The sequence below is a fragment of the Eptesicus fuscus genome, chromosome 5, assembly GCF_027574615.1.
Source record: "Eptesicus fuscus isolate TK198812 chromosome 5, DD_ASM_mEF_20220401, whole genome shotgun sequence".
Lineage (NCBI taxonomy): Eukaryota > Metazoa > Chordata > Mammalia > Chiroptera > Vespertilionidae > Eptesicus > Eptesicus fuscus.
The window spans coordinates 22188073-22200232 of NC_072477.1; the positions used below are offsets into that span (position 1 = coordinate 22188073).

At 37.8% G+C, this 12160-nt stretch overlaps 1 protein-coding gene across 3 annotated transcripts in view; it reads right to left on the reverse strand.

Moving 5' to 3' along the window:
- YLPM1 (YLP motif containing 1) overlaps positions 1-12160 on the reverse strand; it is a 66014-nt gene that overhangs the window by 23144 nt on the left and 30710 nt on the right. For 2 of the 3 annotated variants that reach the window (XM_008138831.3, XM_054715912.1), the window contains exons 5-6: positions 9482-11605; positions 6914-7034 (exon numbers count right to left, since the gene is read on the reverse strand). In XM_008138831.3, the coding sequence (XP_008137053.2) occupies positions 6914-7034; positions 9482-11605 (2245 nt within the window). The remainder of the gene's footprint in view (positions 1-6913; positions 7035-9481; positions 11606-12160) is intronic. The other variant, XM_054715913.1, reaches the window with a different exon arrangement.

Below are 12160 nucleotides of genomic sequence, written 5' to 3' on the forward strand. Positions count from 1 at the left end.
AGATGTACCACAGTTTTCTAATCCATTCATCTGCTGATGGACATTTAGGCTGTTTCCAAATCTTAGCTATTGTAAATTGTGTTACTATGAACATAGGGGTGCATATATCCTTTGTGATTGGGGTTTCTGTTTTCTTGGGATATATTCCTAGAAGTGGTATTGCTGACTGGGTCAAATGGCAGTTCCATTTTTAATTTTCTGAGGAAACGCCATACTGTTTTCCATAGTGGTTGCACCAGTCTGCATTCCCAACAGCAGTGAAGGAGGGTTCCCTTTTCTCTGCATCCTCTCCAGCACTTGCCATTTGTTGATTTGTTGATGATAGCCATTCTGACAGGTGTGAGATGGTACCTCATTGTTGTTTTGATTTGCATCTCTCGGATAATTAGTGAATTTGAGCATGTTTTCATACGTTTTTTGGCTTTCTGAATGTCCTCTTTCGAAAAGTGTCTATTTAGGTCCTTTGCCCCTCTTTTGATTGGATTATCTTCCTTTTGTTAAGTTGTATGAGTTACCTGTAAATGTTGGAGATTAAACCCTTATCAGAGATAACATTGGCAAATATGTTCTCCCATGCAGTGGGCTTTCTTGTTGTGTGTTTGTTCTTTTTAAATATTTTATTGATTTTTTTACAGAGAGGAAGGGAGAGGGATAGAGAGTTAGAAACATCGATGAGAGAGAAACATCCATCAGCTGCCTCCTGCACACTCCCTACTGGGGATGTGCCTGCAACCAAGGTACATGCCCTTGACCGGAATCGAACCCGGGACCCTTCAGTCCTCAGGCTGACGCTCTATCCACTGAGCTAAACCAGTTAGGGCGACTTTCTTGTTGTTTTGTTGGTGGTTTCTTTTGTTGTGCAGAAGCTTTTTATTTAGATGTAGTCCCATTTGTTTATTTTCTCTTTAGTTTCCATTTCCCTAGGAGCTGTATTGGTAAAGATATTGCTACGACAAATGTCTGCTATTTTGCTGCCTATGGCTTCTTGTAAGATTTTTATGGTTTCCCATCCTACGTTTAAGTCCTTTATCCATTTTGAGTTTGTTTTTGTGTATGGTGTAAGTTGGTGGTCTAGTTTCATTTTTTTTGCAAGTATCTGTCCAGTTTTCCTCTACACTGTTTTTGATTTGCGTGGCTGGGAGTCCACAGGTTTTGTGTGTGTGTGTGTGTGTGTGTGTGTGTGTGTGTGTGCCATTTTATATAGGGGACTTGAGTATCTGCAGATTTTAGTATCAACAGGGGGGTGGGGGGGGAGGGTCTTGGAACCAATCCTCCCAAACCCTCGAAGATACCAAAAGACAACTTAAGTTTTTGGGGATTTAAAAGTATATTCAAATTTTCAATTGCAAGAGGGGAGGGGAGTGTGTGTGGTGTCCCTAACCTCCATGCAGTTCAATGGTCAACTTCATATGCAAATCACATCTCTGATAAAGGACTTGTATTCAGAATATAAAAACTCATAACTTAATAAGAAAAATAATTTTCAAAATGGGAAAAGATTTAAATAGATATTTCCCCAAAGAAAATATATGAATGGCCTATAAACACATAAAAAGATACTCAACATTATTATTCATTAGGGAAATGCAAATTTAAATCATAATGAGATACTATTTCATACCCAGTAGAATGGCTATAGTTGATAACACAGATAATAATAACAAATGATGGCAAGGATGTAGAAAATAAGAACCCTCTTAGATTGCTAGTGGGAATGTAATATGGTGCGGCCACTTTGGGAAATGGTTTAACAGCTTCTCAAAAAGTTAAACATAAATATACCATAAACTCAGCAATTTCATTCCTAGGTATCTATCCAAGAAAAACATGTCACCCAAAGACTTGCACACAAATATTCACAGGATTATTCAATAACCCAAATGTCCATCAACTGGTGACTGGATCAACACAACATGGTATATCCACACTATATATTATTACTTGGTAATAAAAAGAAGTACTGATTGATGCTACAACATGGATGAATTTTAAAAACATTAGCTAACAAGCCAGTTACAAAAGATCACATATTGTATAATTCCATTTAAATGACATACCTAGAAAGGCAAATCTATAGAGACAGAAAGTGAATTAATTGCTGCCTAAGACTTAGGGTAGGAATGGGAATTAGAATTTCAAATTGGCACAAGGGATCTTACTGGGGTGTTGAAAATGTTCTAAAACGGGATCATAGTGATGGTTGCACAACTCAGTAAATTTACTAAAAATCAGTAAATTACATACTTAAAATGGGCAAATTATATGGTTACGTAAACAAAACCTCAATTAGTGGTTAAAAAAAATGAAGAAAAATATTGCCCTCAACACTATTACCCCTCCCTAATGTACCACCTTCTCTTTCTTCTACTTCCAGAAAAATCAGCGTGCTAGGTACTTAGATACAGATATCCCAGGCTCACCCAAAACCTACTGAAGTTCTGTGGGTGAGGTCGTGGCATTAGTTTAAAAAACAAACTAACCAAACCTCCATGAGTAATTCTGATGTTCACCACCTAGTTAAGAACTTCCGCTATAATCTATCTTCCCACTCTGGTGACCTATCTCCTCCAAAAAATAGTGCATTTCCAGTGAGAGAAACAAACTCTAGCTAGCCTCCTCACTTCTATTCAGTTATCTGATTGACAGCAGCAGTTTGTGTAAGGCTGGTACCAATACACAACATGAGCACTAGAAAACAATAAAACAAAGAAACCAAACGAAAATTTAGTAAGCGGTCCAAGAAAGAGGGGTACTGTTGTGTGTGTGTAATGTTTACATGCATTTTCCCAAAGTAATCACCAAATGCCAACCGAAATGTATATTAAGGAGATAGTAGAACCTCTTGGCAAATAGGTCCTATTTACTCAGTACCGAAACCCAGTGGTCAAATTTTCATTTTTGCAAACTATGTTAGACCTGGAAAAGCCAACAATACACAACTTATGTATTTACTCATATGTAGGTTATGCTTTAAAAACAAACTTTCTGGGTAACAAAATGGATTTGGCTAATATGTAAAAAACATTATTTAACGAGAGGCCACTATAGGCTAGAATTAAAGACAAATGATGATTACCTAAAGGTAAACTTTAGGTTGTGACACTTGAAACTATTAAGAAAATGCCTATGTAGCCCTAGCTGGTTTGGCTCAGTGGATAGAGTGTTGGCCTGTGGAATGAAGGGTCTCAGGTTCGAGTCTGGTCAAGGCCACGTACCTAGTTGCAGGCTCAATCCCCAATGTGGGAGGCAACTGATTGATTTATCTCTCTCAAATTGATGTTTCTCTGTGTCTCTCCCTCTCCCTTCCACTCTCTAAAAATCAATGGAAAAATATATTCGGGTGAGGTTTAACAACAAAACAAAACAAAACAAAAGAAGAAAAAGAAAATGCCTATGTAGGACAAAGCTATTATGTCTGTAGTACAGCTATCCAGATATGTTTTAAATATGTTAAGAATTCCTGGGACCATGTCTACAAATAAAACAAAAAGTGTGTTTTTTTTCATACTATATAGTGAAAGCACTACATATATTTGTAGAAAACAAAACACCCTTATAGTATTTATATGAGAAAGGATTAATATCTATATTATATTAAGGATAATATAAATTGATAAGAAAGCCTTAAGAATCAAACAGGTAAATTGGTAAAGAGCAAAAATAGAACTTTTACAAGAAGAAATAAAATGAACAAATATGGAAAAATATTAATGTTCACTAATTATCAAAATGCATATTAAAATATTTTATTAAAACTATTATATCTACCAAATACATTAAGTGATGCGTGCAAGGTTACAGCACAGATGTTATACAACTGTTTCAGAGAGCCACTGTCTATATTACAAGAATCATTAAAAAAGTCCTTGCCCTACCCAGTTTAGCTCAGTGGACAGAGCGGCAGCCCACGGACTGAGGGTCCTGCGTTCGATTCAGATCAAGGGCCATGTACCTCAGTTGCAGTCTCAATCCCTGGCCTTGGTCAGGGTGCATGGGAAGCAACCAATAGATGTGTCTCTCTCGTATCGATGTTTCTCTCTCCCCCTCCCTTCTACTCTCTCTAAAAATCAATGGGAAAATATCCTCAGGTGAAGATTAACAACAATAACAACAAAATACAATAAAAATGTCCTTCTTCCAGCCTGGTCAGTGTGGTTCAGTGGTTGAGCATCAACCCATGAATCAAGAGGTCCCTGGTTTGAATCCTGATAAGGGCACATACCAGGATTACGGGCTCAAACCCCAGTAGGGGGTGTGCAGGAGGCAGCCGATCAATGTCTCTCTCATTCATCGATGTTTCTATCTCTCTATCCCTCTCCCTACCCCTCTCTCTAAAATCTAAAAAATATATATTTTTAAATGTCCTTATTCTTTAACTGAAGTATTCCACTTTGGGAGTTTAAAATACTTTTAAGAAGTTATCTAAAATAAGAACTTGATACAAAGACATTCATTATAGTTTTATTAGTAAAAGTGAAAGCTTAGAAACAACTGTCCAACAGAAATGGAATTTTTAATAAATTATGCATCAAAAATAATAAAGCATGTAGCAATATAAAAATGTTTAATGACTTCAGTGAACAGAACAAAAATGTTGATCTATAATCTAGTAGATCTATAATCTAGAGAGTTTTTACTATTTGCTAAGAGATACAAAGATAAAAGACATAGTCCCTATCCTTATGAGCTCAGTTTAGGAGGAAAAATGGACAAGAAAACTATCAAAATACAATATAATGACTATGACAGAGGCCCATACAAGATGTTACAGGGGTGCATATGAGGACAATTGTCGTACACAAGTGGAAGAGAAGATATAGAGCTGAGTTCTAAAAGATGAACAAGAATTAACTAGGTGGAAGGGAAGTAGGAAAGAAAATAAACTCTAGGTTTATAGAACCACATCCATGTAAAAAGACATGGAGAAGAGCCTGGCATTTTCAAAGAATTATAAAATGGTAAGCAGAGATCTGGCCAACTCAGGAAGAACATAAAAAATCATTCAAACGTTAGAACTACTTGTTTGTTCAATTGTATATTCCTGGGTCTCATCCCAGCAATACTGTGTTTGTATCTACTAGGGTTGCACCTGGGAATCTATATTCTAACAATGTCCTCAGGGGATTATTTTGTACTCTAAAATTAAGCAATCACTGATATAGAATACCTTTGACTTAAGAAAATGAAACAAGGGGTAAAAGACTGTAGGACAGAAGCTTCTAAATTTTCTTACTATATGCTGATTTTTTACTGTCCCAGAATATTTTTCATGACCAAAAGAAACACCCATCAATTAGGTACAAAGAACCTAATGACTATTTATATCCTAACAACTTAGAAACTGTTGATACATAATAAAAATTGAAAGAGAAAAAAAAGTCATGCAAACGAATCTAGATTTTATTCTGAAAGAAATGGGGAATACTGAAGAGTTTTAAAGCCAGAGTGCGACACGATGAGATTTGTTTTAAAATGTCCATTTTGGCCAGAGGTCACATCAGTGGTGTAGTGCTGCCTAAAGTGGAATGTAGGGGTAGTCCTGACTAAAAAGGGGCATGAGAGAACTTTTTAGGGTGTTGAAAAAAATTTTTTTTTATCTTTTGGTATATATTTGTTAAAACTTAAACTGTAGGCTTAAAATGAGTATGTTATTATATGTAAATTATACCTCAAACTTTGATTCAAAAAATAAAATAATCTCTCTGACAGCAAAATGGAGAATGGACCAGAGGATAGTAAGATGGAGACAGATGAATTACGATGTTTCTGCAATAATCTAGGCAAAAACTGATGAAGGCTAGAATAAGGTTGTAGGGAGCGAAGGCTGGAATATTTGAGCAATATTAAAAAGGTAAAATCAATCAATAGCATGACTGAATATGGAAAGGTAGGATACAGGCTGACTAGGTGACGGTGAGGAGAAAACACAAGTTTGATGAGGATGATAATGAGCCCCATTTTGAATATGCTGAATTTGACAGGAGACATGTCCACAGAAAGAAACTCTGTAGGCAGATGGATGCATACATAGGTCATGAGATACAATTTGAGGAGTCAACATCATGATGGTGGATTATGCCAACAACTATGTATGAGTGCTATGTGTTAGACGAGGATGAAAAGGAGCACTGAGAAACGAAAAGAGTTAATTTGGTGAAATGATTCGTGTTTTTCTCTCTCTTACTGTGTTGTTAAAAGGTAAAACAACTCACACAAGTCTTGACCTTAAATCACCTCTTTACCACACGAACTGGAGCATGATGTCTGGTCCTTTCCCTAGCTGAAGGACAAGTAGCTTGAAGAGATGGGGAGACTGTAAGGCTCACATGAGCAGGGCTCAAGGGGAGCCCTTGCACTGCCCAGATGAAAAACAGGACTATGTGAACAAAAACAACTATTAGAAAAATTCGACAATTTGTGAACATAAGCCATAAAGTTCATGTGTGCTTGGCGTACTTATCAAAACCTGGGGGAAAAGACCATACTTTTAAGATTTTCAAAAGTCAATTACTATTAGCTTTTTACCTTTCCAAAAATTTACATTAAAAAAATATATTATTTTTATTTATTTCAGAGAAAAAGGGAAAGAGAGAGAGAAAGAGAAGAGAGAGAGAGAGAGAGAAGAGAGAGAGAGAGAGAGAGAAATATCAATGATGAGAGAATAATTGATTGGCTGCCTCCTGCATGCCCTCTACTGAGGATGGAGCCTGCAAACCAGGCATAAGCCCTGACAGGGAATCGAACCATGACCTCCTAATTCACAGGTCGATGCTCAACCATTGAGCCACACAGGCTGAACAAAATTTATACTTTTTATAGAGAAAATTTATACTTGCTTCATATATCAAAAGATTAAAGGACAAACATACAAAGTAGGAACCACTGCATTTTCTGAGCACATATTTTCCCATACCAGATACATTCCAGGTCTTGAAGGTGTATTCTGCAATCTCGAATCCTGGGGTGGTAGGTGGTCAGACATCTGTGGCTCAGACCCAAAGTCTTTCATCTTTTGAAGCTGTTCTTTCTGTTCCCTGTAAACAAATAAAATTGCCATTGTACATAAGGCATGTCTACTCCATTACTAAATGACTACAATTAATAGAGAAGAACAAAGAGACCTAAATATCTTGTTCTAAAACCCTCTACAGTGCTCACAGAGCACCTCCAGGTAACAACACTCTCTTGCCTTGATGTAGCTAACTGATCAGACATCTACGACCTATAAATAATTATAAATTATTGAAGATCTTCAAGGACAGATGCTACAACCTGCACCTCATTAGTCTATTCTAATATTTCATTTACTTGTCATGTTTTTCTTTCATCCAATCAAAAGCTCTCTTGCCACTTATTTTGTTCAATATTCTTTATTTAGAGCAGAGCTTGCAAAATGGTGGCCAATGGACCAAATATGGCCTGGAAAGGTTTTTTTGAATTTGGTGTTCACATCCGTTTTCAAAATCTGAATTAGTTGCCCTTATTTACAAAGCAAAATATTTCATATAGAAATTCAAATGTTAAAGTGATTTGGTAACAATGGGCCTACATTCCCCACATGCCAACAATTAGCTGAGTGGAGTAGTGGCTGCCCACTTTAGACAAAGACCTTTTGCCACTTTCACTCACTTTTGTTACCTGTCAGTTTCTTGTGGGTATTTTAGTTAATGGCCTCTGCTGTATATGGTGATAACAATGGTCAGTCTACACCTTTGAAAACAACACTTTATATTCCTAAAGAGTAATTATGTAACTCTTCAAGTTTTTCTTTAAATGTCTGGTCAAATTCCTTTTCCTTTTCCTTACAATGACCACCTTAAACACATGTAACCTCTCCCCACCTTTTACAATATTCTCCCTGCATTTGTAAAATGTAGTGATCCAAATGGATACAAAATAAGGGTCAAGTATATAAAAATATTTTTTTTATGCCTTGTGTAAATCATGACTTTATACCAACACAACATAGTTTACTTGTATTCAACTGTGACCACTTTTATCCATCATTTCATATGTTTTGTTTAATTATGTTTTTGTTGCCTAGAAAGAGCTTTTAAAAAAGAATGATGAAGAAGCACTTTTTATTCAGCATTTCTTTGCAAAGCGATAATGGAAGGAAAAGGAAACTTTTAAAAGAAAAGGAAAGAAACTTTGGCAGATTAGCAACACCAATCAGCTTGGTGTTCTCAAAAAACAAAATAGATTTTAGAGTTGGACAGACTATGTTCGAATTCTGGATCTGCCACTTTTTAGCCAAGTGGACTTAAACTCTCTGAGCCTCAGTGTCATTTATGAAGTGGGAATAATACTACTTATTCTTTACAGGCCATTGAGATATAAGGATTTGAGATAGGAGGATTGAGATAATATATGCTAAATTACTAGCACAGTAACTAGCACACAGATTGTTAAATTAAAGGTGTCTATAATTTAAAAGTGAGTTGTATAGTAGCTAAATATTCTAGGGTATGCTTTCCACACCATTAATAATCTGGAAAAGTTAAACCTCATAGAAAGCTTTTGTTATCATTTCAATTGGTATAAACCACAAATATAGACCAGAATTGAATAATGAAGGAAACATAATACATTGTAATATATCAAAAACTAACCATTAATTTATTTTCTCAAAACACAGCTAATTCCTACAAAACTACTAAAAAAACTTACAATCTGACAATGACGCCTAAATTCTTATCTTAGCATATAGTTGGTTTAAGGATGAAACAATTTATACAAAGTTACAAAGCACTTAGTACAGTTCCTGGCACATCATAAGCATACAATAAATGTTAGCTTTTGCTACTACATGGAAAGCATTATGTAGATACCTATACATACATAGTAAGTTGACTGTAAGTTAAGAAATCCAAATTCTATTCTCCACCTCACAAAGAAAATACTTGATTATGTATAAATAAGTAACATCCTGAAGTAGAGATATCAGCTTCTAATTATAATGAAAGATAAAACATCCCCAAAAGTATCAATGGTTAGACAAATCTGAGGATGCTTGCAGGTAAACCATTCTTAGCTTCAACAGAGAAAAATATGAGTCCTTACAGCATTTTCCAAAGTTATATCAAAGATTAATGAATATGACGTCTATCAGATCTAATACAGAAGAACAAACTGCCTCCTGGGGAAAAACAGGATGTTACATATGAGCTCTGAAATCCAGAGCACTAGAAAGTTGAAGTTTGACACTTGAAACATGCACAGGCATGGCATGTCAGCAACACATCTATAAAAGCCAAGAATGGCCATCAAATTTTCACATTTCAGAACACAAGTTTATAATTAACACAGTTCCTAAACACCTATCCTAACCCTAAAACAGCACGGAATGACCAGAGATGTAATTAAAATTATGTGATAAGAACTTGAAGTAAAATTAATTCCATTCAAATATATCACATTTTTAAAAAGCAGTCTGAATGTGGCTTTGACTAAAAGAAATGATCTTAAGTAGTCAACTTACCGAAGCATTTTCAGTTCTTGTGCAGCTTTCAAAATGATTTCGTGCTGCCTCTGACTGAGAACCATTACCCCTCCAAGGCCTTGGTCAGAGTCTAAATTTGCATCCGACCCCATCATTTCAGAAGAATGATGTGAGGAGGGCATGTGTTCCGCAATGGGGGAATGTCTATCCACATCAGATGGGTACCATCTGTCTGACAACCGTTCTCTTTCCCAGTCCATTCTGTCAGGAATATAATCTCGCTTTTCCCGCCACGTATCTCCTCTTTCTGGATACTCTCGGATCCTCAACTCACCCCTATCACGGAAATCTCGATCATACCCATGGTCTCGATTTCTTTCTTCTCTCCATCTATCATCCCGATATCTATCCAAAGGTGGAAGAGGTGGGAGGGGTGGTAAAGGTGGAAGAGATGGAATATCCCGTTCACGGAACTGTGATTCTTGTTCATCCAGTGGTCTCCCATAATCTCTGTCCCACTCATTATCCAAATTTCTATCATACATATCCATGGGTCTTCCAATCCGATCCACATCCCTGTCCAAGTCCCTGTCCATTTCCCTGTTGTAGTCCTCATCCATATCCTGATCTCTCTCCCAATCATCCCACCAAGGGCCTCGTCTATCTCCATCATGTGATCGAGATGGTGGTGCTGAGAACCTGTCCTCTCGGTTATATGGATCTAATGTATCATCTCGATAGTCACGTTCACTTTCTCTCCAGTATCTCTCTCTATCCCAATCATCAAGTCTTTCTCGTTCCATTGGAGCATTTCTACCATCTAGTGGGAACTCTTCATGCCCTCTCTCTTCTCCATGGTTCCATGGAGCCCTAGGAGGCTCATCTCGGTGATATGGATACATTTTTTCCCCACCATCTCCTGGTTCTGGTCTAAATGGACCTCTGTCACGACCAAAATCTGGTCTTCCCAGTCCCCTTTCCCGACTGCCAGGCCCTCGAGGTGGTGGCCCCCTCTCCCTGCTCCCAGCTCTTCGAGGTGGTACTCTCTCCCTACTCCCAGCCCTTCGAGGGGGTCCTCTCTCCTGACTTCCAGCCCTCCGAGGTGGTCCCCTTTCTCGGCTGCCAGCTCTACCCTTGTCTTGGCTACCTTGCAGACCACCTGGCACTTTCTCCCGACTGCTTCCTGGTCTCACCAACCCTCTGTCCCGACTGCCTTCTCCTCTGTTCATCTTCTCTCGACTGTCTTCTCTTCTACCCATCACCTTATCATGAAAGTCTTCTTGCTTGACCAACCCTGGGTCACAGCTGATTACCTGGCCTCGACCTCTATTTACTAGTTCTTTATCCTGTGCGTCTTCCATTCTGCTTTGCCCAGGACCTCTGTAAGATGAGCTGCTGCCTTGATTACTTTCTAACCTATTATCTCTGTTATCTGGCCCAGGCAGCCCTTTATCTTGGTTATTTTCTGAATGGGGCAGACCAATACCTAAAGGTTTAAAATCATTATCTGCGTTTAATGATGATGATGTTGCTACTATTGCTCCTCCCTCCATCCCCCCTGTTTCTGAGGGAAAAGTAGATTGAGTAGGTACAGGTTTATTTGCAAGGGATACAGGCTGAGTAACAGCTTGGGTTTTGTCCATTTGAGTCTCCATACTCTGAGAATTCTGGTCCCACTTAGAAGGCTCTATGGGCACTTCCGAGACTTCGCTTTTAGGTGGCTCTTGTTGAGAGTCGCTTAGATTCTCATTTGCCTGAGCCGCCTTGGCATCCTTTACATCTGCACCAATGGATAATGCAGCTGATTGCATGTTTAAATTCTTCTGCTGGTTACTATTGGTGTCTGCTAATGGTTCTTTGTTTCCTGAAAGAGGTTCTGCTTGTGACTTAGGTTGCTGCTGATGTTGCTGTCCCAAAGCTGGTTTGGGGCCTTTCCATTGTGGTCCACTTTGTCGAGGACTTAGGGATGTATTGGGGGTAATATAAAACTGAGATGCTGGCCCCCGGGGAATCATTCCCCATTTGCTTTTAGTGCCCTCTGCTGGGTGACCTTCATATCTGGGTCTTGGCCCATCGGGGCGATTTCCTTCAAAACGAGGCCCTTTGGGTCTCGGTCCTTCACACCTTGACCCTAAATCCTCAAATCTTCGAGGACCATCAAATCTACAAGTAAAACAAAAGATATTACTCAAGACAGTAAAGCAGAAAAAAAATTCTCCATGTAAGAATATTTAAGGCAATCTTGCCTTAGAATTTGTTTACAACAATGACTCTTTCAGTCATTAAACAAATCCTGAGATATCTATATCTTAGAACCAGCATGCTAAAGTGGCAGTACTCCGAAGGCCTTAGGACAGGCTTTGGAAATCATGTCATTTTATCTAATTCACTTCGACACATCTCCTGCAGCAAGTCACTGATGTACTGAACCGTTAAAAAAACAAAAACAAAAAAAAAACACACAATTATAAATGCTCTGCCTTAGTAGACAGAAAAGTCCACTAATTTTAACGAAGAAAAAAAAAAATTCCCAAGCTATCTTCAAGAGTACTTTTAGAATTAAAATATCACTAAACACTATGAAACAATCAACAAGATAATACAGGATGTTGATAAATAGTGTTGGAGCTAGCATTATGATTTTAACTGATTGACAAAAGTTTAAAAAAAACAGCAGCCAACCATATTTTCAGAGTGTGTCCTGACATTTTAAAGTCT